The sequence below is a fragment of the Protopterus annectens genome, chromosome 16.part0, assembly GCF_019279795.1.
Source record: "Protopterus annectens isolate FY-2018-M chromosome 16.part0, PAN1.0, whole genome shotgun sequence".
NCBI lineage: Eukaryota > Metazoa > Chordata > Ceratodontiformes > Protopteridae > Protopterus > Protopterus annectens.
In genome coordinates this window covers 168,185,252-168,212,011 of record NC_056750.1, presented here as the reverse complement: position 1 = coordinate 168,212,011, position 26,760 = coordinate 168,185,252, and the positions used below count along the sequence as shown (strand labels likewise).

Genomic DNA, 26,760 nt, shown 5'->3' with positions numbered 1-26,760 from the left:
CAAAGGCATCAGAAGAATGCAAGATGCCATGAAACCCAGGGCCTGCAGGATTTTCCTTGCAGTCAGCTGGGAGAGCTTTGCTAAGCCTTTGAAGTAGTCTGGTAACTGCTCTTGTTTTTCTTCTGTGAGGAAGGCCATTTGTGTTTTTGTGTCCAGTTTGGCTCCCAGGAAGATAATCTGTTGGGATGGCAGTAGTCTTGATTTTTGAATGTTGACTGTGTATCCCAAGGCCTGCAGTAATTGAATGACATAGTCCAAGTTTGTTATCAAGGTTTGTTTGTTGTCTGCTTGTATCAGGCAGTCGTCCAGGTAGGGGTATACTTGAATCCCCTGGAGTCTGCAGTGTGCCACTACTGATGCCAGGCATTTCGTGAACACTCTGGGCGCAGTAGATAAGCCAAACGGCAATGCTGAGAATTGATAATGCTCTGTCCCTGCAAGAAATCTGAGGTATCTTCTGCAACTGTGTCTGATTGGGACATGCAGGTATGCCTCCTTGAGGTCCAGAGTGACCAGCCAAGACCCCTTGCCCAGCATGGGAAGGAGTTGCTGTAACATCAGCATTTTGAACTTTGGCACAATGAGAAAAGTATTTAGAGTAGACAAGTCCAGTATAGGCCTCCATTTATTTTCTTTTCTTGGAACAAGGAACAGTCTTGAGTAAAATCCCTGGCCTTGTTCCTGAGGAGGGACCTTTTCTATTGCTTTTATGCTTAGCAGCTTTGAAACTTGAATGAGTGCCTCTGCCCTTTGATGATGTGGCAGGTTTGGCATGCCTTGTCTTACTGGTAAAGTATGGAAGTGGAATCTGTAACCTTTGTCTATTAAATCCAGAATCCAGTTGTCCTTGGTTAAGATATGCCAGTTGTTTGAGAATAAGGATAATTTTCCGCCTAAAGGTGCTTCTCTTTGAGCTTTGGTAGGCGGCATGAAAGTCAAGTCATTGTGATTGTCCTTGTGGTGCAGCTGGACTGCCTGCGCCACTTCTTTGATTTGGTGGTTGCCATTGGCGGCCCTTGTAAGAGCCTCGGTTTTGCCCTCTACCTCGAGCACGCCTGTTTTTTCCCCTTTGAAACTTGTCAGTGTCTGGAAAGGACCAATTCTTTGAAGGCCAATTCCTGCTGAATCTGGGTGGCTGAACCTGGAGGAAATCTTTGACTGTCTGAACTGATTTAGCCTTTTCCTCAATGGACTTCAACACATCTTGTGCATTAGCACCAAAAGCTTTTGTTTTTCCAGAGGTGCATCAAGTAGCTTTACTTTAACATGGTCTGGCAGTGGCTGTTCTTTTAACCAAGCATGTCTCATAACAGCCCCCGTCATAGCTGCCCTACATGAAGCCTCCAATGCATCATAACCACACTGTAGAAAATGATTGCTAACCTGCTGAGTGTTATAGACCAGATCCTGCAATGCCTTTCTATCAATAGACTCAGGAGAGGCTAGCTTTTTCTGTAAGTCATCCAGTAAATAATCCTGGTACTGAAACATATGAAAAAGGCAGTTAAGTGACCTCATGGCAAGGGTGGTAGAGGTATAAACTTTTTTACCCCATCTCTCCAGGGACCTTGCTTCCCTATCCGCTGGCAGTGGATTCTTGGCTGAGGAAGTAGCCACTCCTTTGGGGCCCTGTGAAATAGTTTCTAGATCCACAGAGTGGGCCTTAAAGAGATGCTTGTGAGTGTCAGGGACCCTGTAATATCCGTCTGGCTTGACAGGAGCAGGAGGGAGAGAATCAGGGTTAGCAATGGAGTTGGAGAAAACATCATCCAGGACATCCATAACTGGAGGGATAGCTAAAGGCCTGTGCTGGGGTAACTTGAGGAAGGTACGAAGCCTTTTCCTAGAATCAGAAAATTCCTGACCCTGCCACGTAAAATGCTCCCTAATAGAGTGGAGGACTTCACCGAATGAGAAATCCTCTGGAGGAGAGGCAGAGGGGATTGACTCCTCAGCATCAGAGTCCTCATAGGCCTGGAAGGATTCTTCTAGTGTATCAGAATGCTCAGAATCCCCAGAGGCTTCATCTGAAGAGAGGTTGTCAGCCTGCTCAGTTCTAGGCCTTTTCTCTGCAGGCAGCTGAGAACCTCTATCTGGGTGAGGCTGAGACCCCCTGATAAGAGAGATGAGGTCTGCAGCAAGAGACATGATCTGCTTATCAGAAGAAGGGGCCTGGGCAGTAGGTTTAGGATGGGCCTTGGCCTGGCTGGCGGCCTTGGCACATGCATAGGCCTTGATGGACATGGATACAGGAGGCCTAGCAGCCCCACATGCAGGAGTAACCTTGCCCACTGGAATGGTGTCGGGTAGATCCAGAACTTCGGTTTCTGGAGGAAAATCAATAACCGGCACCGGTGTAGTCTCCAGGACCGAAGGACATGCTACCGCTGTGTCGTCGGCCTGGAGCGGTTGAATTACCGCTTCTGAAGGGACCGAAGCACTCGCGGAGGGTTTTGGAGAAATATCGGTAAAGGACGCGGGCCGCGGATGTCGGTCCCGGTCCTTACGCTTTTTGGAAATTTGTGTTGTCGGTTGTTCTGACGGCATGATATAAGCGAAGGATTCGCCGAAAAAGTCTTCGGCAAATTCTACCCGGCGCCTGAGAGTGCACTTATTAAAGCAGGTACAGGCAGCACAGGCCGAGACGTCGTGGTCTGGGCCCAGGCAAGGGAGGCAGTAAGAATGGAAGTCCTTATGAGGTATTTGTTTACCACAAGACAAACAATTATTAACTTTCTCAATTTGTTTTGACATCGGCTGAGGCAAGAAAAAATGTTCCCCAACGGGGTACTTAGCTTTCAGATGACTTCGGTAACTGAAAACACAGGAGCTGACCGACCGGCACTTGCGAACTGCTTCTGCTTCGGGCACCGCGCGGCAAGAAAGACTGAAGAAGATGGCGTCGGCCGATGCCTTTATACTCCAGCCGTTCTGACGTCTGAGAGGAGGCGACACCAGCCGACGCCGGACCCAGACTTTGGAATCCGGCCGACCGAGGGCTGCCTGAGGCAGGACAACCCATATGTTATGACTGCAGTTGCATTCTTGAAGGACATCCTGATCAGAAGTATCATAAGCAAACTCAGTCCTAGGTCTCAGAGGGGGAAGGTTGGCTTCCCCTGATTAAAGTAATAAAATCTTCAGTCATTCTTATCATTTGTTTTTTAGGCATAGAGGCCTGGCCATGTGGTCTGGGCGTCAGTTTTCTAGGCATGGTTCGAGTTTTAGGCCTTGAAGAAGATGGTATCTGTTTAATACACAAGTCAGTAGGCCTGAATACACCCTCAGAAGCCGGTGCCTGCACAGCGGCTCCGGACCCATCCAAGGTAGAGACATCCGCAGGCTCCAGAGTTGAAGCATCTCGCAGCATACCGGACTCCGAATGGGTCTCAGTAGAGGCCAGCGAATCTGAAGTAGTGGGTATCAGGGGCTGCGAAAGCGCCTCAGAGTACCGGCGAACTGGCTTAGAAGTGTCGTCAGCTTTGGACCTCAGCGACCTGTCTCTGTCTTTATCTTTGCGTTTTTTTCTGAATGTCGTTAGTCGGACGGCTTACTGAAGACATATCGGGATAAATGAACCAAGCACCAAAATATTTAGAAGCGTAAATATACCGATGACGGATAGTTCATGGTTTAAATAAGGCACAAAACTGACAGCAAGGTACGTCGTGGTCAGGGCCTAGGCAAGGAATACAGTACGAATGAAAATCTTTATGAGGTATTTGCTTTCCACAAGTAATGCAATTATTTACTTTTACTGACCGGTTTAGAGCAAGAAAAAGTTTCCCCAACGGGGTACTTAGCTTTTAGTTGAAGATTTTGGTTCTGAAACTCAAACGAAAATTTCAGGAGTTGGCCGACCGGCACTTGCGAACTGCTTCTGCTTCAGGCACCGCATGGCAAGAAAGACTGATGTAATGGCGTCGGCTGTATGTTTTATACCTCTGACGACCTAATGTCATGGAAGAAGGGACAGCAACCGACGCAGGACCCAAGACTTTGTTAATCAGGCCGAACGACGGCTACTGCAAGCAGATAACCCAAATGTGATGACTGCAACAGTGAAACACGAAGAACATCCCAAGCTATGTCTGAGGCGTCCGTGGTGATTGTCTGGTCGGAAGGGTGGAGTATGAAGGGGAAACCATTGTTCATGGCACAGGCCTCTGCCACCAGAGAAATTCATCCCTTATGCAAGGGATCAGTGGGAGGGTGGTCTCTAGGGACTGAGAGTGCAGACACCAAAGGTTCTTTAAGTACCACTGAATCTTTCTCATGTGAAGCCTGGCGAGAGGGATGAGGAGGATGCAAGATGCCATGTATCCCAGGGCTTGCAGGAACTTCCTCGCAGTGAGGCGAGTTCTGGGAAGCCAGTTGGGTGAAGTAGAGAGAAAGGAAACTCTGCTTTTCTGGGGATAGGAAGGCCATTAAGGTTGTTGTGTCTAGCACAGCTCCCAGGAAAACAAATTTCCTGGTGGAGTTTTGCTTTGATTTTTTTCTCATTGATGGTGAACCCTAGGGAAGTTAGGAGTTTTTTTGACAAAGAGAAGGTCCTGGAGAAACTTTTCTTTGCTGTTCTCCTGAATGAAGCAGTCATCCAGGTAAGGGTAAATCTGCACATTTCTCTGTCTGCAGAAAGCTATAGCCGGGGCCAAGCATTTTGTGAATACTCTGGGAGCAATAGATAAGCCAAAGGGCAGTGCATACATTACCCAAATGTAATGACTGCAACAGTGAAATGCAAAGAACATCTGAAAGTGCTGACTGCCTGCTGTGAAGCGCAGGAATTTTCTGCACTATTCGCTGATGGGGATGTGGAAGTAGGCATCTTTTAGGTCTAATGACAACAGACAGGCATTTTGAGTGAGCACGGGCAGGAGCTGCTGCATGCTTAGCATTTTGAATCTGGAGACCAACAAGGAGGTGTTTAGTTTGGATAGATCCAGGATGGGGCACCAAGTTCCCTCTTTTCTGGGAGCAATGAATAGTGTGGCGTAAAAACCTTCTCCTGTTTGATTCAGAGGGACAAGTTCTACTGCCCCCTGGGAAATTAGGGTTTTTACCTGTTTTAATGCCTCTGCCCACTGGTTTGAGGGGAGGTCTGGATACCCTCTTGGAATTGGGAGTTCGCAGAAGGAGAATCTATATGCCTGAGAAATTATTTTTAATGCCCATTGGTCCTTAGTTATAGAGACCCAATTGCCTTTGAAGAGGGTGTGGCTTCTTCCTAGTTTTAGATGAGTGAAAGGAGGGCAGAGGGGGAGGGAGAGTCATTGTGAGTGCTTACCATAGAAGCTTGTCTTAGAACTCCTTGCCTTGGAGGCTGAAGTGGTCCATTGTTTGCTTCTTTGCTGGCCCTGGGATGGGGACCTGGATGTCCTGTCCCTGCGGGGCTTACTTTGGCCCTGTCTGGTGGGTGCAGGAAATGCCCAGTGTTTAGAGGGGAAGTTCCTGCAAAATCTAGGTGGATGAACTTGAAAGCAATCTTTTACTGTTTGCATAGATTTTGCTTTGTCTTCCATTTTTTAAGCATCTCTTCTGCTTTTTCCCCAAATAGGCATTCCTTATCTAGGGGTGCATCAATAAGTTTAGACTTGACACGATCAGGGAGAGGTTGTTCCTTCAGCCATGCATGTCTTCTAACAACAGATCCTGTCACTGCTACCCTGCTAGTGGCTTCTAGGGCGTCATATCCACATTGTAATGAGTGCTTGGCCATTTAACATGCAGAGTGTGGCAATTCTGCCAGCTCTTTTGAGTTGGCACCGTCAGGGGAGGTAGCAATCTTCTGTTTTAATTGTTCCAAAGTGTGTTGTTGATATTTTAACGTATGGAACTAATTGAGTGTTCTGACAGCTAAGGTTGCAGAGGTGTATACTTTCTTACCCAATCTGTCCAGAGCTCTGGAGTCTTTGTCAGAAGGAAGAGGATTCTTGGCAGAACTAGTCTTAGCTCCTTTGGGTCCCTGTGTAATGACCTCAGGGTCTGCAGCAGGGTTCCTGTACAGGTTATTTGTGAGACTCTGGTACTCTATAGTACCTGTCAGGTTTAGCTGGGGCAAGAGGGAGGGCATCAGGGGCTAAACTGGATTCAAGGAAAACACCATCCACCACTTCTAGAATATGGCCAGGGGTCTGTGCTTGGGCAGGTCCAGAAACTCTTGAAGTCGTTTCTTTGACTGTGGGTGGTCCTGAGAGTCCCACTGAAAATGCTCCCTGAGGGAGTGAAGGGTTTCCCCGAAGGAGAGGTCCTCTGGAGGGGAGGCAGAGGGGATGGATTCCTCTGCATCTGAATCCTCAAACAGGAAGAGCTGTTGTTCCTCTTCAAAGGCAGAATAATCAGAATCCTCAAACTCCTGATCTGTCAATTTCTGGAGAAGGAACCCTTTTCCTTTTACCTGTGGGGGCTTGAGTAGCTCTAATAAGGGAGATGAGATCCTCCGCCATTTTAAGCATTTGAGCTTGGGGTGGGGAGCACTAGCAAGATGGTGGCTAGAAGCAGATTTCCTAGGAGTGGCCTGGCTTCGAGGCCTAAGAGAATCAGTCTGTCTCTGAGGAACGGTAGTCAGAAGAGTTAACGTCTGTTTTGGTCTAGAATCAGTAGTGCGAATGGCCTCCTCTGACATTGACTCTGGCATTCGGGCGACCGACTGCTACCACAGCAGGGATAACCCACAGGCGATGACTGCAACAGTGAAACACGAAGAACATCAAACAGGTGCTTCAGGTCCTTTAACTCCTTCCCCTTCTGTTGTAGAGTTTTGAATAACTCAGCCACCTGGTCCCAAAGAGGGCAGAGTTATCCAAAGCAGCGTTTAATAGTTTTGCCCTAATGTCATCAGGTAAGGGTTGTAACCTCAACCAAGAATATCTTCCTCAGGACAGAAGCTTCAGCAGCATCATAGCTGAATCTAATGGAATGCCTTGTGACCGGAGAAGACAGAAATAGGAGACTGGATATTTGTGCCTTGGTAGGAGAATCAGAAATCTCAGACAGAAGCTTAGTGGCCTGGCCTCACAAGGTTCGGGCATATTTTGACATAGGAGTTTAGTAATTTACTGCCCCGAATGCCAGGATAGTCGAGGTATAAACGTTCTTCCCCTGAGGCGCTCCATGGCCTTACTGTCCTTACCTGTAGGGAGAACTAAGGTGGAGGGGAAGCAGTTTAGAAGGCTTATCACCTTAAACTGATACAGTGCTAGGGTCTGCAATGAGGGATTTAAGAAATCTGCCCCCTCAGGTGGAGGAATATCTTGAGCCGGAGGCCTAGGGCTAATTAAGGAGGGAGCCACTGGGGAGGATGAGGGCATATAGCAGGGCTAAAAGCCATGAAAGCATTGAAGAGGCTCTGAGAAAAGGCCTGCCAGTCTGGCTGGCTCTCTGAAATGTGTTTTGACTTTTGTTTTCTTTTCAGTGAAGGCCTAGAGGGCGTAGGGCCCAATGTAGGCCTAGGGACACCAGGTTCTGCAGCAAGGGAAGGAGACATCTGAACAGTCAGTACAAGCAGAGGTTCCCCCTCACAGTCAGCAGCAGATGACTGCAATACCTCCACGGACGTGCCTTCCACTCTGGGTTCTACGGCTTCCCCTAAGGTACCAGCCACATCCATACCAGCAGTTTCTGAACATTCTTCCCGGCTCACATTAGCCACAGAAGGGATGCTGGGTGGAGAAAGTGCAACAATGGATTAAGCCCCTAGCAACTTTGGCCTTTTTCTTAGGTGGCTCGACATGCTGACCAGATGGCTGCTCCATAGCTAAGTATTTAAGACACTGATTCTCCAAATAAATGTTGAGGGCATGCAGACGGCTGCATAGCGTCTTAGGGATGAAGGCCTGACCAATCACGCAGGTCTTGTGGTCATGCGTAGGCCCCAAATAGAAAAGACAAAGCTCATGGGCGTCCTTATGGGGGATCCGATGACCGCAATTACATTTTCCCTCCCTGGATGACATAAACCTAAACAGGCATGCAGTCACCCAAAAGAACTAAATTTCCCCAACAGGGTACTTATGTTTGAAAAAAGCGACCAGACAGCCAGTACAGAAGGAACAGCCGATGTTCGACTGGCAGCAGAGAAGTTCTGAGGTATGGTACATGCAGATATAATTTTTATAGCCCGCATTCCCTTAGCCGTCAGACGTCCCACACACCTTACAGTGACTAGAAGCTTTTATATACTGGCCAGATGTTCAGGTTGGCAAGTGAGGATAACCCAAGGGTTTGGAATACTGCAACAAGATAATAGAAGGATATCACTAGTTAGTTATCCAGTAAACTAACAGAACCCATACCATTAAGGTCAGGGATATTTTAGACAGAAAAAGGTCACCAGCAGTGTCCCATAATGCTCTGTCCTAGGGCCCCTTCTCTTTAGCATATACTTCTCTGACATCAAGGCAATATGGCTAATCAAGTTAGCAAATGACTGCAAACCTAGTGGCAATTACCAAATCCCAGTCTGACACACAAATTCTCCAGCAAGGGCTGGACCAAACAAAGGAAACAGAGAAGCATCCCCACTCAAATCTGAGCCAGTTATCGTGAAGTTGGGTACCAATGTTGACAGCAAGTTGTCTTCTGACCAGCACATCTCTGCTTTGAATAGAAAATCTTTCTACCTTGAAAAGTTATATTTTATGGCATCTCCCGATGATCCACAAGAAGTTATAGCCCTACTTTATTTGATCCCTATTAGGATAATCAAGGAAAATAATGTCCATTTTAGTATATATACATTGTTAGGCACCTAAATCAACTCAAGACATTTCAATGTTTCCTCACAGTCAAGATCTCAGACGAACACCCTTAGCTACTTGAATATTCTACATGTCCTACCATTCTACTTAATCTAAGTAAGGCTCTGATGTCTGATCTCTGCCTTCTGTGCTATGAATCACCTCATATTTCTGGAATAAGCTCTCCTTGCATATTAAGCAGAATATTTTCAAGGAACTTTTGAAAATTGTTCTGGTTGGGTGACCATAAGTCTTTAGTTGGAATATACTGGGAAATGCTACCAAGTCAAGTACCAAAGAAGCATGGGTTCAAAGTTCAGCAGAGTACAAGGCAAAACACAGTACAGAATTACATACAACAGGGAGCAGACGCCACATTAATCACATGGCTTGCCTGACTGGATGATCAAAGTGGGTCATAAGGGCGAAGCTGAAGATGTGGACTAAATGTTACCATATCAAATTCCTGGTTAAAACAAAAAAGACTACTAATAGAAATAAACAGACTTTGAAGCGTCACATGGAAATCAGTATAGTTGAAAACACTAGCAACAGAAGAAGTGCACACGCAGAGTGTACTCTGAAGAAAATATCAATACTGGACTATGAAAGGGGTCAGTAATGAGTCTTGCACAATTTTATGAAAGAATGTTACTGCTAAGGGACTAGAAGGATATATCTTCATTTTTTTAAATTGACAGGAAGGGTCATGCAGCATGGATGACATACTAAATGGAGGGAAAATAATGAGTTAACACCTGGCAAAGTTAAAGGAATGGTAGGGAAAAAAACGACCAGTGATTTAATGCAAAGAAAGCACAGTCTATAGGCATGGTAAAAATATAAAAAAAATCTCTTTACTAACGCTGGCAAAACAATAAAAACAAGCGAACTACTGGTGACTGAAGAAAACTTAAAACTAAGCAGGAGATTGGCATAAAGGTGAAGGTATTTACCTTAAAGACACAAGGTACAGGGCTCGATTCTCACATGGGGTAGTTGGCTAGGCTTAAAATGGCCCATAAGGGCAGTTAGCCTAGTATGAACCTATGAACACCTATGATAATGTGAATAAAGCAGAAAGGAACTAGGAATAGAAAGAGTCAAGAGTGAAATATACACCTACAGTTAGATCAATTGGCACCCTAAGCAATCCCCCAACAAACATCACAATTCCAACCAGATTTAAGGCAAAAAGATTCATAAATCAAAACAGCTATTATGTTTCTGCATAAGCTTTTTCACTGTCTGAAATGCCTTTCAAAAACTATAGCAAAGAGCTATACTAGCGCCTTACTACAGTTTCTTATACAGACATACTGCAAGAAAATAATTTCAGCAATCATGATCACAATCATGGCTGCCTAAATGACTACTGATAACGCATATGTGCTAAGTCACCAGCATCTCTTTTATAGTGCTGATTGCACTCCCTAACAGTGTGTGCCTGGGAAAGCCTCCCCCTCTTCTCTGACATAGCTATGGCTTTAATGAAATGTAGGTTAGCAGACAACGATTATTCTCTGTGCAGATCAACAATAAGATTGCTCACACGCTACTGCATGAAGTCCAAGACACCATGTATTTCTAACAGACAGGACGGGAATCTTGTAAAGCAGTAGAAAGGATTGTGGATTACAATAAAAGCAATTAAAGCACTAAAAAAACAAACTTTTAGTTATGTACTCACCATAACTTCAGATGTTTGGGATCCATCTCGCCTACATTCTGACTGATGGGTTCGGAGCCGATCCTCGGCTCCGACTCGGCACGCTTATGCCAAAGAGCGAAGTCTCTTATTGGCTGAGCTTACTATATCCCAGGATGCACCACTACCAGTCCCCCAGATCTAGTTTGTCCGCATACATGCACACACGCATGCACGGCTTATATAACATTGACAGATGATACAAGATAAAAACAGTAGAACCCAAACCGTTCAATCTCTTCTGATCTCCAAGGCAGGGGGAAGGAGGGTGGGTATTAGGAATGTAGGCGAGATGGATCCCAAACATCTGAAGTTATGGAGAGTACATAACTAAAAGATGTTATGTGATCCTATCTCGCCTACATTCTGACTGATGGGACAGCGTCCCTAGCACCTAAATCCTGGGTGGCTCACTGGAAAACACTCCTGAGTACCGTGGAACCAAATGATGCTCGTCCTTTAGATGCCACATCCAATTTATAGTGGGAAATGAAAGTGTGCGGGTTTGACCAAGTAGCCGCAGCACAAATTTCAGAAATAGCGAGCTTGGAATGGAATGCAATAGAGGTAGCCATAGCTCTAGTAGAGTGAGCTTTGACAGATGTTGTAAGTTGCTTATTTGAAGAGGAATAAGCTTGAGTTATGCAATCTCTGATCCATTTGGCAATAGTAGCTTTAGTGATGGTTTTACCCAGTTTATTATCTGAAAAGGACACAAACAATTGATCTGTTTTCCGAATTTGCTGAGTCCTATCTAGATAGAAGCGCAATTGCCTGTGAACATCCAAGGTATGGAAGGTGTATTCCGCTTTGTTTGAGAATTTTGGAAAGAAAACTGGTAGCTCTAAAGATTGTTGGAGACAGAGATTAGAGCAAACTTTTGGGACAAAAGATGGATTAGGTCTAAGTGATACTCTATCCTTGTGAAAAATCAAGTACGGTGGTTTGATAGATAGGGCTTGAAGTTCTGAAACTCTTCTTGCAGAGGTAATTGCAATTAAGAAGGCAGTTTTCCAAGACAGATATTTCAACTCACATGTAGCAGCTGGTTCAAAGGGGGAAGATGTTAAGGCACAGTACCAAATCAAGATCCCACGGAGGCAGGATGAAAAACTGGGGGTCTTAAAAGCACAGCACCTTTCATGAACGTTTTACATAATCTGCTGCTCATCAACGGTGGGTCTATGGAATCGTGAAATTTGGAGATAGCTGCTAGTTGGACTTTAATAGTAGAGACTGAAGATCCTTGATTAAACAAGGATGTTAAAAATTTCAAGACCTCTGGTATCGGGGCAGTAATAGGGTCTAAGCCTCTGAGTTGAGCCCAGATAGCAAACCTCTTCCACTTACTATGATACAATTTCTTAGTGGTGGGTTTGTGGGCTGAAGATAAAATGTGGATAACTTCCGGGTCCAAGGTGTGATTTCTGACTAAAGTCGGAAGTGGAGGAGCCAAGCTGTTAATTTCAAAGTGTGAAGGGACTGGTGCTGTTGTCCCGACTGATAAACCAGAAGGTCCGGAGTTAGAACCAAGGACCGTCCAGAGTATATTTCTGTAGGTAGGGGAACCACACCTGACGAGGCCAGTACGGAGCAATTAGAATCATTGTGGACCCCAATTGGGAAGTTTCTGGATGACTTTGGGGAGGAGTGGAATCGGAGGGAAAGCATAAAGCAGTCCTGTTGGCCAAGGTTGGACTAAAGCTTCCGTAGCTGCCTCCCCTTGACGCGGGGTCAAGGAAAAGAACCTTTTGCACTTCGTGTTTCGTGGTGTTGCAAACAGGTCGCAGCACAGAATCCCCCATCTTTTGAAAATCTGAGCTGCTACTGTTTCGTTCAGAGACCATTCGTGAGGAGAGAGAATAGTCCTGCTCAGTCTGTCTGCCAATACATTGGATTTTCCTGGAATGTGGGTCGCTACCAGGAAGCGCTTGGTAGCCACTGCCCATTCCCACACCCTCATGGCCTCTCTGCAAAGGGGGTAAGATCTGGTCCCTCCTTGTTTGTTTAGATACCAGACCACCGACATGTTGTCTGTGTGGATGGCGATAATGCCTTGAGGGAGAAACTCGTGGAGGGCTTTTAGGGACAGAAGTACAGCCCTCATTTCCAACACATTGATATGGAGAAATGTTTCGTTTGGAAGCCAAGAACCCTGAACTGACCTGCCCAGACAATGCCCCCCACCCGTCTGGGAGGCATCCGTGTCAAGGTGGCCACTGGAGGGGTATAACAAAGGTCTTCCCTGATTCAGATTGGATGGCAGAAGCCACCAGCGGAGGTCCCGTTGCATGTTTCTGTAATCAGTATGTGATGATTGAGGGGGAGATCCTGAAAAGACCATTGTGTCGATAACAGCCACTGAAGAATCCTCATGTGCAATTTTGCCAGAGGAACTAGGAGAACCGTGGCAGACATTGAACCTAAAAGTTGCAGGACCATCCTGGCTGGGGCTTTGGATCTTAGAAGCAGGGCTCGGACTTGATCTTGTAATGTTTGTATCCTTTCTGTAGGAAGGAAGATTCGCATTAATTTTGAGTCTATCTCTGCTCCTATGAATCTTATGCGCTGAGAAGGCAGCAAGACAGACTTTGACCAGTTGAATGTAATTCCCAGGAAGCACCCAGGAAATGGTGGCTCGTGAGGTTCTCTAGTAGTAGGTGCCTGGTGGTGGCAGTCAGGAGCCAGTCGTCCAGATAGGGAAACACTTGGAATCGAGACTCCTCAGGTGAGCAGTCACTACTGCCAAACACTTGGTGAACACCCCGGGGCTGTGGTGAGACCAAAGGGCAGTGCACAAAATTGGAAATGACTGTCTCCCAGGCTGAAGCGCAGATACCTCCTGGACGCCTGATGTATCGGTATGTGATAATAGGCGCCCTTGAGATCTATGGAGCACATCCAAACATCTTTCTCCAACAACGGGAGAATGGATTGTAACGTGACCATTGAATTTGGACTTCATGACGGACTGGTTTAGTTTGCTGAGATCCAAAATGGGTCTCAGGTCCCCTGTCTTTTTTGGCACTAAAAAGAACCTTGAGTAATTTCCGGATCCGATCTGGTCTGTGGGGACCGGTTGGATGACTCCTTTTTCTAGCAGCTTTGAAGCTTCTACGGCTGCAATTTCCCTTTGACTGGGTGGTGGGTCCGGGATTTTTTGGACGGTGGGGGTGAGTGTGTGAAGGGAATGGTGTAACCTCCGGCAATAATCCTAAGCACCCATCTGTCCTGAGTAATAGACTCCCAGGCTTTTACGTGCTTGGCAACGGCACCCGACTGGCTCGAGCAGCACAGCCGGGCAATCCCTCATGGAGTGTGGGAGGCTGAAGAGCCACGAAAGGACTCGCGGTCTCCAGTGTTGCGGGGGCCTCTGCCGCCTCTGGGACGGCGTCTCCCAGAAAAATTTCCCGTCCTCTGCCTCTGGAAGGGAATCTTCCTGCTGTTGAGGAAAGAATTTCTGTGATTTGCGGAACCACATCTTCCCTCCTCTTTTAGCCTTGGGATAAGGCCGAAAGGGAGTGGAATAACGTGCTCCTACGGCAGATAAAGTCTTCCCCTCCTGCTCACAGCGGGTAAGAGTGTCTTTTACCTTGGGTCCAAACAAAGAGGACCCAACAAAGGGAGCGTCGGCAAAGGAAGACTTGAAGGCCTCCGCGAAATGACACAAACGGAGCCAGGCTTGTCTCCGTAGAGCCACGCCTGTGCCTGCCGCTCTGCCGCCTTCGGCCGCATATGAAATGAGCCTCATGGACGAGTTAGAAATCGAGGTAAGGATAGCCAACTGAGAGCTAACCGACTGGGCTAGCTGCTCAGGTAGGTTACCTGAGAGGGAGTCTGAGAGCTCCTTGACCAGATCCCTCTGTAGTCTGGTGAAATGTGCCAAATAATTCAGGGACCTCAGAGTAAAGGCCGCTGAAGTCAGGGTGCGCTTCCATGCGGTCCATGCTCCTAGACTCCTTATTAGGAGGATGGACGGACGCTGAAGCCTCTGCCACGCCTTCTGGGTAGCAGATGCCACCACCATGGCATCTACAGCCACGCCTTTAAGAACTCCTTCTCGGGTGGGGCAGACAAAAATTTGTTAGGGCGAGAAGGCACTGGTTCCACAGTATCTGGATGTTCCCACGCCCTCCGACAAACCAAATCCAGGAGCTCGAAGGGCGGAGACACCCAGGAGGCGGAGGGCTGAGCCCCGAAGGCCTTGAGGAACACCGACTCATCAGCGGAGGGGGGTTTGGAATTCCAGCCGCCTCGTTGCTTAAGGATCTCTAGAATGTCTGCAAATGAGACATCATCCGAGGACGACTTAGGGGACCCCTCCGCATCATCAAGGTCAGTGTCCGATGTAAGAGACTCATCAAGGGAGTCCACGTGCTTCCTCTTGCACGATCTCTTCCTTGGGGGCTCCTCCGAAGACAACTCCGAAAGACCCTCAGGAGGAGGGGAACCCCCAGTGGGGGTAACCTCAGGCCCCGGGGCTCCGCTGTCTAGAGACAGGGGAACTGCCAAAGACCCAGTCTCCATGCCCAGGGAAGTGCCGGTAAAGCCGTAGAGATGGCCGAAGAAGACTTGGCCAAGGCACTCCTCATAGCTCTGAAAGCCGGACCCCCAGAATCCTGGGAGGGTCCGGTCCCCGGAGCCATGATAGCAGACGGAAGTCCCGCGGCCGAAGCACCGAGAGGGAGGCTTGGAACCAACAGCATTGGTCCCGAAATGTCACCCCTGGGTCCGGCCGAAGAAGTCCGTGTGCTAAACTCGGACCCGAAGGCCGGGGTTGGAGTAAGGGTCGGAGCCGACCCTAGGATCTCCACTGGCTCCATCAGCACCTGCTCCGACGGAGCCGAAGCGGTTGGAGGAGGAATGGCAAAGGAATGGGCTATCGGCTCCGAAGCCAAGTGGGTCGGAGCCGAAACAAATTTCTGAAAGACTGGGGACTGGAACAGTCTTTGGAGCACCCTGTCTATGTCCGATTCTGACATCCTTGATTACCTGGAAGAGACCGAATGGGTCCGAGTAGGCCTCTCCAACGGCTCCAAGGGACTAGGGGACCGGCTCCGAATCGACTCGACAATTATCGGCGCCGAAGGAGTGTCCAAACCAATTTCCATCGGTGCCGAAGAGGGCTTCGGCGCCGAGGAGGAAGTGTCTGAGCGGATGACTTTCATCGGCTCCGAGATCAGTGGAGCCGATGAAGGTGACCCGCCTCTCGATGCCCCAGCCGTCGGCTCCGAACCCAGAGGAGTCGAGGCTGGAGGCATCGAGGCAGACCGTTCCGCCCTCGGCTCCGAAGTCCGTGGAGCCAAAGGAGAAGCCTGCCTATGTCTTTTGGCGGTCGGTTCCGATGGACTGGTCGGAGCAGACGCCCTTTTCTTTTTAGCAGGAGAAGGAGAGGAAGCTAATGCCTCTTCAAATGAGGGTTTAATAAGGCCTTTTAAAATAAGTTTATTTTTCCTCTCTTGGAGGACCCTCGAGGAAAACGCGTGACACACACTACAGGACTCCTGCAAATGTTTGGCGCCCAAACAATACACACAGAGAGAGTGGTCATCTGTAATAGACATTTTGAAGCTGCACTTAGTGCACTTCTTAAAACCAGAAGGCCTAGGAGCCTGTGACATTATGGCAACCAATCAAGAGTAACAGCCGAAAATAAAACACACTAATTACCACAGAGAAAAACTTTTCTCTCTCTCTCTCTTTTTTTTTTTTTTTTTAACCAAGAACTGTCCACAAAGAAGAAACTAGGCAGGATCCAAGAATCCTTAAATACAAAACTGAACTTGAAGGCTAAGTAACTGACAGGGGAAGGCCCTTCACTGAAAGGAAGCCTCTAGTCAGAAAAAAAGGCGCAATCACCACACAAATACTTCACAAACAATATCAGTCATACACAAAAAGACTAAATAGCCATTAAAACAGCTTTTTTGTTGAAAATCTAGGAATTCCCTGACAGGAAAGTAAGTGAAAAACACTACTTAGCTCAGCCAGCTCGAGACCACGTCTTTGCTTGATAGCGGCAAACGAGATCTGGGGGACTGGTAGTGGTGCATCCTGGGATATAGTAAGCTCAGCCAATAAGAGACTTCGCACTTTGGCATAAGCGTGCCGAGTCGGAGCCGAGGATCGGCTCCGAACCCATCAGTCAGAATGTAGGCGAGATAGGATCACATAACATCAATATATACAGCTTGAGAACAGGCTAGACAGCTTGGGGAAGAAAATGATTAAAAAAAAAAAAAAAGAATCAAAAAAGGAAATCTCCTTCAGAAAAAAACAAAGGTGAGACAACAATGACAGATAAATCAGACAGCAGAGGAATGAACCAACAAATCAAGAGTAATTTGTAGGAACCATACCTCCACCAAAGAAATAATGCCAGATGAACAAAGTGTTCCCAAAAAGATTTTACTTTATGATGCACAAATATGTCATTTTGTGTTTATCAACAAAAAACTGCTTGGTTTTGCAGTATGTTCTATGCTGCAGAGAAACTGTTCCTTAGTAAATTATTGCTTAACTGATTATGGAAGTCAAATACCAAAATCAAGAATGCATTAGTGATATGTACAGTATTTTTATCAGGGGTGCAATATGGAGATAGTAAAGCCTGGGACTACTAACTGGTGTGCCTACAACTTACCCAGCCAAGATACAAATAATGGATAGACTCGCTTGCTTGGGCAAGCAGTGTTTTTTTGTTTTTGTTTTTTTTTTTTTTTTTTTGTAAATAGACTACCAAAGCCTATAGGGTCTATATTAAATCTGCGAATGCTTAAAGTAAACACTGATTTAATCGACCCCATGTAAGCGAAAGCTTACAATCCCGAACACTTGGAACAGCGATTTTTTTTTCCGGGGGGCGGGGGCGGGATCGTTGTTCCACAAAAAATAAATAAAAATAAAAACTTCAATACATAACAAAGTATGGGGGGGGGTTTGCCTCGTCCCCCCCACTCCCCTACTTAAATATACAAACTCCGAGATTGCAATACAGTGAGGAAAATGACAAAGTAACAGAGACGACCAAGCGATTTCTTTTCCATGGAAAGAAATCGCTTATATGCAGTTTCGCTATTTTGCTGTTTCGTGCTTTCAAGTTCAATCAAGACACATTCGAAGAATTCCGTCTGATTATACAATAGGAACCCAGCCTATAGCCTACCTCTCACACAATTAGGAAAAAGATTAAAAGACTAGCTGCCAAAGTGAATAACTGGGAGCTAGCACACAAGTACAGTTCAGGAAAAGACAAAGTTCAAACACTAAGCACTGAGTAGCACTGCAAGCAAGAACTGTATTGCAGTACCTTTGTTTAACTGGTCCTAAAAATCAAGGGAGTATCAGTTAAATATGCAAAATAACTTAAAGGAACTTTCTTTCCGTAATTTTGGGAAAATAAATGGACTGGTTTTGTAAGTAACCATCTCTAGAAAGGAACAGTTAACAGCAAAACAAGAGAATGCAGATAAAACATTAACATTCTATACCATAACCACGTCCTTTCATCTTCTTCATCTTCTTGTTTATCAATGGGATCATTTTCAATAATATCATCTCTTAAGTCCTCAGTTGCTAAGAGTGGTACACGCATCCAAAACTGCAGAGTTATAAAAAAAAAAAAAAAAAAAAAAAAAAAAAAAAAGAAAATCATGAAACTAAGATCACTGATACACACCAGAAAGGTAATAACCCACAATCACCCTAGGAGTTCTCTTTAGCCATGCTCCCAAACATGCACTATTTCAACTGTCTCCTCCACATTTCAACAACCAAGTTAAGACACCTCCTAGGAGTCCTACAGTAAAGGAAAGAGAATCACTCTTCCCTCCTCAAAAAGGGCAATCCACTTTAAAGACCAGTGTGATTTTGCAGTGTGTGGAAAACATACCAAGAAAGACCACTGCTGCTACATCCTGGTGACTTCTCTGCTAATGTGAATGTCTTCTTCCATTTTCAAATATCCCCCCATCCCCACAATGCATTCTGCCAATTAAGTGATATAGCAGAGTGACATCCTTCACTTCTTTCAGTCACTTCCAGCTTGCTATGGCTCCAGAACTCAAAGCCAAACTTTCCAAACGAACATGAAAAAGAAGTTATGTACTCACCATAATGTTCCATCACAGTAGTTCTACTTCATTTGTCTTCAACCTGTGGGTCATCGGATCAGACACGGCCGCATTTTCCAGCTACGGCTCCGAGCTCCATGCTCCTCCCCTTACACATAATGGCCTTGTCTCCCTTCAGACAGAGCTTGCTGCCTAACAGGTATCCGCTACCTGACCCAAAGACACCTTATCCTCCAACACAAACATTACAAAAGAACTTTAACCCTGACAGAACCAAAGATACCAACAATAACTGTCTGGTACAAAGGACATATCGTATCCCAAAGGATAAGGTTAGGGGGAAGGAGGAGGGGGAATGGTTGAAGACAAATGAAGTAGAACTACTCAAATGCAACATTATGGCGAGTACATAACTTCTTTATCTGAAGTAGTTTACTTCATTTGTTCTTCAACCTGTGGGACAGAGTCCCCAGCTACCAGACTCTTGGGAGGCCCTTATGGAAGTATATTCTAGAGCACCGCAGAGCCAAAAGGATGCTCTACTCCTGGAGACCAAATCCAGTTTATAATGAGAAATAAAAGGTGAGATGAGGCCCACATAGCAGCTGAACAAATATCCAAAGAGACCCTAGACCAAAGGGTCGTTGACACCCACAGATCGGGTCGAGTGAGCTTTCACTTTTCCTGGAAGAGACAAATCTCTATCTGAGTAAGCCCAGCCAATGCATTGTGAAATCCAGCGAGCAATAGTCACTTGAGACAGGTTTACCCAAGAAGGACTGGGCATAGGATACAAAAAGCAGATCAGACTTGCGGAAAGGTTTAGTCCTGTGCAGATAAAACCTCAACTGCCTATGTACATCCAGTAAATGTAATTTGTATTCCCCTTTGTTCTGGTAGTTCAGAAAAAAAAACTGGTAAATTAATAATCTGATTAATATTGGCTTCTGAAGCTACTTTGGGAAAGAAGGACGGGTTAGTGTGTAGTGACACTATCTTTGTGAAAGATCATGTAAGGGACTTTGATAGAAAGAGCTTAAAGATCAGACACCCTTCTAGCAGACGTAATGGCAACTAAGAAGGCAGTTTTCCAGGTCACAAATTGTAGATCCGCAGATGCCACAAGCTCAAAGGGAGGAGAAAGCAATGCCTGCAACAACAAAGTGAGGTCCCACGGAGGAATCGGGTCCTTAACCGGGGGTCTGAGAAGAAAAGCAATTTTGAGAAGTTTTACAAAGTTTAGAGGAAGCCAATGAAGACACGTTTACCCAAACATGAAAATTAGAAATGGCAGCTAGTTGGACTTTCGCCGTTGAGAAACTAGTGCCCTGATGAAAAATGCTAGCTAGAAAATCTAAAATCGCCGAAAGCGGTGCAGTGAAAGGATCCAAAGACCTCTGAATGGCCCATATAGAAAAACGTTTATATTTACTGCAATAAACTTTTCTGGTAGAAGATTTATGAGCCGCCACCAGAATAGACTTGACAGGAGATAACAGACCAGGAGTCCTAAGAATCATGGAGACCGCAGCAGCCAAGCAGCGAGCTTCAGACTGTCCAGATCTGGATGAGGAATCCTAGAGGGATGTGAAAACAGATCCAGGACTGGATCTAAGGTCCATGGTGGGACAACTAGATGAGACCTGAGTAAAGGAAACCAAACCTGTCGAGGCCAGAATGGGGCGATGAGGATTCCCAGTGCTCCCCAGCCTTCGGGCTTTCTGTAGAAACTTCAACATGAGGGGAAGAGGAGAATATGCATAAAGAAGCCCAAGAGGCCAAGCATGAATCAGAGCATCTCTGGGGGCTTCCCCCAGTGGGGGGTTCAGAACAAAAAACTCGCTGCATTTCACATTGGAAGGAGAAGCGAAGAGATGGCACCAAGGACGACCCCACTCTAGGAGGATCTGCTCCACTACTGGAGGCTTCAGAGACCACTCGTAAGGAATCGGGATAGATCTGCTGAGCCTGTTCGCTAGAATGCTGGACCGTCCCGGGATGCGCAGTGCCACCAGAACACTGCCGGGTGGAGATTGCCCATTCCCACACTCTCATGACCTCTCGACATAAGGGATAAAATCTGGTTCCCCCTCGTTTGTTGATATACCAGACCACTGACAATGTCCGTCTGAAATGCAACCATTCCCAGAGGAAGATGAGCATTATTGGGCTTCCAACGGAAGAATCACTAACCTCTAGAACACTGATGTGCAGATAGGTCTCAGAAGGGGACCACATATGCCTTGGACTGTCCTTCCTGAGCAGTGCCCCCACCCCCACCCTAGTAGGGAGGCATCCATGGTCATCGTGGTTTGAGGTAAAGGCGGTTGAAAAGGATGCCCCTTGAGGAGATCTGGGGTCTGAATCCATTACCAAAGGGAGTCCCTGCACGGTTTTGAAATTCTCACTGGAAAAGACAAAGGAAGGTCTAACAGTGACCACTGAACCGCCAGTGTCCACTGCAGTACCGTCATATGAAGGCATGCTACAGGAAGATTTACCATGGCCGCCATAAAACCTGGAGCCTTTAACACTGCTTTGGTTGTTGGTAAATGGGTCTGAAGAATGTGTAAGACGTGTAACCTCAAGCTGCGTATCCTGTCTGAGGTGAGGAACACCTTCGATTGCATTTTGTTCAGCCATGCCCCAATGAAATCTGGAATCTGAGCTGGGTGAAGAGCAGATTTGTTCATATTAATCGTAATGCCCAACTTGTTGGCTAGCTGAAGGAAGGAGTCCCTGGCCTGACATATTAGATGCTCTGAGGGGGCAGTAAAGAGCCAATCATCCAGGTATGGAAAGATCTGAATGCCCTGAAGCCTCAGGTGAGCCGCTACTACTGCCATTACCTTGGTAAACACCCGGGGGGCTGTGGTGAGACCAAAAGGGAGGTTTCGAAATTGGTAATGATTGGCTCCCAGCCGGAAGCGAAGGAACCTCCAGAAGCACCTGTCCATCTTGATGTGATAGCACGCACCCTGGAGGTCAATAAAGCACATCCAGTCTCTGTCCTGTAGATAAGGCAGGACAGACTGAATCGTGACCATCTGGAATTTTGTCTTGGTTACTGACAGGTTCAATTTGGACAGATCCAATATTGGTCTGAGGTACTCAGTCTTTTTTTGCACCAATAAGAATCTGGAATAAACCCTGGATCTGAACTGGTCTGGGAGGACCGGTTGGATGACTCATTTTCTAAGCAGTCAGTCTACCTGCACTGTTGCTTCCTCCCACTGCATGGGTGGGACGTCCAGGAGGGCTTTGTTGGATGGGGAAACATCATTGAAGGAACGAAATATCCTCTGGACATGACTCGCACCACCCACTGATCTGTAGTGATGGACTCCCATGTTAGTGGGTGAAGCGACAAGCGACCCCCGACTGCCTCCAGAGATGGACAGCCAGGCAACCCCTCAAGGTTACTGTCTGGGTTTATCAGAGAAAGGTTCTCAGGACCCAAAATTCCTAGGACCCCTCTGCCTCTAGGGTGGCATCTGTCATATCCCCCTCTGCCTCTGGGGGAAGGCAGAGTCCTGAGCTTCCCAGGAAAACACCCGAGACTTGCAGAACCACATCTTTTTCTAGCCTCACTGGTTCCTGGAAAAGGACCTTTGAGGCAGTGAAAGCAGATCCCGATGGCAGACGGTGTCTTCCCGTCCTTCTTGCTCTGAACCAAAGTCTCTCTGTCTTCCCAAATTGGGAAGAATCATCATAAGGGGCATTGGTAAAAGATGCCTAGAAGCACTCTGAGAACTGACATACGTGGAGTCAGGCGTGGTGCCGGATGGCAACACCTGACCCCGCCAACCATGCGGCTCCCTCTATGGCATGGGAGAGCAAACGCACAGACATGTTGGCTACAGATTTTAGGGTGGCCATTCATGCATAGAATGTCTTCCTGTCCTCTGCCGACATGGACCCTGGGGTCGAATCCGTGACTTCCTTGACCAGATCTCTCTGGAGCCGAATAATGTGCGCCATGTAATTCAGTGCCCTCACACAGAAGGTCGCTGAAGCATAAACTTGCTTCCCAAAACGATCCAACATTCTCGACTCTCGGTCAGGCAGATGGACCCTGGAACTCTCCTGAGCAAGTTCCTTCTTGGTGGCCGCCGCCACCAGCACAGCATCTACAGGGGAGCCCTTGTGCCAGAGTAACTTGTCCGCGGGAGGGCTTAAAACTTTGTCAGGGTGCTTCGGTATTGGATCTATGGTGTCTGGCTCCTTCCACACCCTACATGTTATCAAATCCACAAGTGGATCAGCAGGAAGGGACACCCAAGAGGTAGATGGCCCCAAGCCAAATGCATCCAGAAACACAGACTCGTCAGAGGTCGATTTTGCGATGGACCATTCCCCCTCTTTGGTGGAGGATCTCCATGATGTCTCCAAAGGAGCCATCCTCAGGGGTGATCTTGGGAAACCTTCCCCTTTATCCAGGTCCGTGTCTTTGGTGAGTGACTCTGGAGGAGAGTCCAAGTGCCTCCTTTTACACGTACGCCTGCAGGGGGGGTCCTCGGGGGACCATCTGGGGGAGGTCTCGCAAGCGGGTTGTTCCAAGGCTGGAACATCCTGGGGCACTTACGGCTACGGGCCGTCCCAGAGAGGGCAAGATGGTCGGACCTGCACTCAAGGCCAGGGGGGTCCAGACAGACTCTGAAGACAAAATAGCCAGAGGCCTCAACCCTGCGAGAACCCTCTCCACCATAGGTTCATAGGTAGGTACTAGGCTATCGGCCCTAGGGCCCATACAAGCCTAGACAAAAAATGTACCCTGGCTTTCGCCACCCCATGTCAAATGCAGAGGGGGAAATGGACCTTCTGGGCTGAACTAGCGGAAGCTGCTCCCCTTTAATCCAACCGCGGAGGTGGAGCAGAGACACCGAGGGGAATGCTTCTCTCCAACAAGCTCGGAGCAGAGAGCACTCCCTCCGGTCTGAACCAGAGGCTATGGCTCCAAGAGCTCGGATCCAACACACTCAAGACACTGAAAAGCGTTGAGGTACAGGGTACCATCGGCGCCAATCCCTCGACTCAGACCATCCTCGGATCCAGCAACTCCAAAACCCCAGGTTAGATCAGAGAAGAAGTGATGCATCTAAATACTGGCTGGAAGGTACCCACTCCGGTGGGAGAAGGCCCTGGTTAAGACCCCCATCTGGATTTGAGGGCAGATAAACCTCTGCATCATCTTGTCCATCTCCACTTCACATAGGCTCCAGGTAGAGCGGGAGGACGCCACTGAAGTGGGCCGGGAAAGCGGGTGGGGAGAGGGCCTAGGGGGCGACCGGCTAACTTGACCCTCGAGCTCAGGGGAGAACATAGGGGACCTGAGCAGAGGTGTCACAAGCCTGGAAACAGGCTTAACCTTCGGCAGGGGGGCTGGCCTCTGACAAGCAGTCAAGGGAGCAGTTGCAAGGCTGGTCCTTCTTGGCTTTATCCCCTTCCCCAGGCCTCTTGGCGGGAGGGTGAGTCCCAGAGGCCGAGGAAGGGGAAGACGAAGCAGCAGCTGCTGCTTTCTTAGCAGGGGAAGGTGGGACCTCAGTCCCAGCAGAGGAGGGCAACAGGCCCTTAATGATCAGTTTGTCCCACCTGTCCTTAAGTGCTCTGGGTTTAAACCCAGTGCAAATAGGACAGGAGGACTGGAGGTGAGCCACCCCCAAACAAACCACACACAGAATGTGGCCATCCGCTGGGGAAAGCTTATGGCCACACTCTGTGCACCTTTTGAAACCTGGCTTTGGGGCGTCCGTCATGCTTCAGCCAACCCAAAAGTAACACTAACACACTATGAGGAAAGAAAAGAGGGGAGTAAGGATAGTAAAGCCTACAAGAAAATCGCTACAAAGATGTGGCCGTGTCAGATCTGATGTGGATCCGAGGACCCACAGGTTGAAGAACAAATGAAGTAAACTACTTCAGATAATTTTTTTTCAGCAGGTGGTACAGTTGTGCTTAGCCCATAGAATCTGCTTCCTAAGCTTACTCCCAACATGGACTTCTACAGCAACACTGTCAACAACTCAGTAACAGCCCACCAAAAATATAGTTGAAAAAGCATGCTCTCTACTCACTCCAGGCCATAACTTGTTGCAGTAAGAAAAACTCAATCTTACATGCAAAGTCTAACAAGAAATTTGCCTATGAGGAAACCTGCCAAGCATGATCTACAGGTTCTCCATGGGCAGCCGTTAAACAAACTAAGGTGGAGTAAGTAGCTCCTCTCACAAAAGCATCACATTATATAGAACAGTTGTGTAAAGTTTTGCCATAACCATAGATCTCCTTCTCTTCTGTGCTGCATTATTCTCTACATGAAGGATCCTCTGCCATGGGTGACCCAACGTCCGTCCAATATACAAGAGCTTTTAAGCACTGCTAGTATGAGACGTTGCATGAAAGGCTTAGGAGTACGTCTGCCACAAAAGTGACATCTGCATATACAATCCTCAGAACTGAATGTCCAAGGAGGAACACCAGCCTATGGAAACAAGGTTATCAGACATCCAGAAGAAAAGCAAGCACAAGAGGGAAGGAGGGAGGGGCAGAATACTGCAACATAAAAGAGGACATCAATGGTTATGTTAAGATTTTGCACAACTATTCTATGCCCTTCTATTCTAATGTTGCAGTATTCTTTACATGAGATAGTACAAAGCTGAGGAGGAAGGACCACAAGACCTCTCTAGAAAACCATGAAGAATGGCTCTAGCAAAACATCTCTAGATCTGGAGATACCATCCAATTTGTAATACTTGTTGAAGTTATATACAGAAGTCCAAGTAGCCACTTCTAAAAAAATGGAATCTGTATCTAAACCCTTAAAGAAAGTACCTGAAGAAGCCAAAGCCCCTAGCAGAATGAGCCTTAACATGAAAATGGAGGGACTTCCCATGGAAACCATAACAAAAAGAAATACCCTTTGAAATCCAAAAGGAAATAATCTGCTTGGAAAAGAGCAATCCCAGAGCACTGGGATGAAAAAAAAAACTGATCAGATTTCCTGATGGATTTTATTTGGATAAAACTAAGGCTGAGTTGTCCATGCACATCCAAGGTGTGTAAAATCCTCTCACTAGAGGATTGTGGAAAAGGAAAAAAAGGTGGGCAATGAATAGACTGGCTAAGAAACAACTCACCCACCTTGGGCATAAAGGAAGGGTTAATACGCAAAGAGACCCTGTCCTTATAGAAAATCAGAAAAGGTGGGGAAGTCATTAAGGCTTGAAGCTCAGATACCCTTTTTGCAGAAGTCAAAGCTAGTAAGAGAACAGTTTTCCAAGAACAATGTTGCAAGAAAGCTGTAGCTGCAGGCTCAAATACAGCCACAGTCAGCTTCTCCAAAACAAAGAAAAAATCCCGAGGAGGAGGAACGGGTTTCCTGGGAGGTCTAATGTGAAGGACACCTTTAAGAGAAAGGGTTTAACCTCTAACTTAGAAGCCAAAGGGGGTGACAAAAGCAGACAGGCAGAAATAGCTAGCAAATGAACTTTCACTGAGAAGTAAGCCAAACCATGATTGAATAACTAACAAGTATGAAAGAACCAATAAAACATCCACAGACAGTGGATCCAGGTTGTGTGAATAACACCAAATAGAAAACCTTTCTTAATATTGGGTTTTCTGGCCTCCTGCAGTACCCTAAACACATCCTCAGAAAAAAGGCATCAAAAGCCTATCACCTGCATAGTTGACAGATGTGGATGTATAAGAGATCCTTTGTCCCGTGGCAGAAGGTCCACTCTGTGAGGTAACATGATGACTGCCCTTGGCTAAATGCAGAAGAGGGAACCAATGCTGTCTTAGCCAAAAGAGAGTCACCAGCAAGATTTTTGGTTTGTCCTGCCAAACCTTGAACAGGACTTAACGAATGAGAGAAAAGGGAAGAAATGCATAAAGAAACATCCCCCTCCAAGAAAGTGTTAGGGCGTCAAACTTCCAAACCAGAAGACCTGGGACTCTGGCACAAAAAATAAGTTGTCTGTTCAGAGGGGAGGAAAACAGATCTACATGAGGAGTACCCCACTGGTGAACAATATCCAGAAACACATCCCTGTGAATCATCCATTCATGGGATTGAGTCAAGGATCTGCTCAGATTGTCTGCTGTAGAGTTCTGAGTGGAGGAGATATAAACTGCCTGAAGAGTCGCCTGGTACTGAACTGCCAGTTCCCAAGCCATGAGAGCTGACCTGCACAGCAAGTATGACTTCATCCCCTCGTTTGTTACATACCAGAGAACT

At 46.9% G+C, this 26,760-nt stretch overlaps 1 protein-coding gene across 1 annotated transcript in view; it reads right to left on the bottom strand.

The window, feature by feature from the left end:
• Positions 1–26,760, bottom strand: part of PRMT5 (protein arginine methyltransferase 5) — a 1,996,504-nt gene that overhangs the window by 914,541 nt on the left and 1,055,203 nt on the right. The window contains exon 5 of the mRNA XM_044058013.1: positions 17,937–18,046. Coding sequence (XP_043913948.1) covers positions 17,937–18,046 — 110 coding nt within the window. The remainder of the gene's footprint in view (positions 1–17,936; positions 18,047–26,760) is intronic.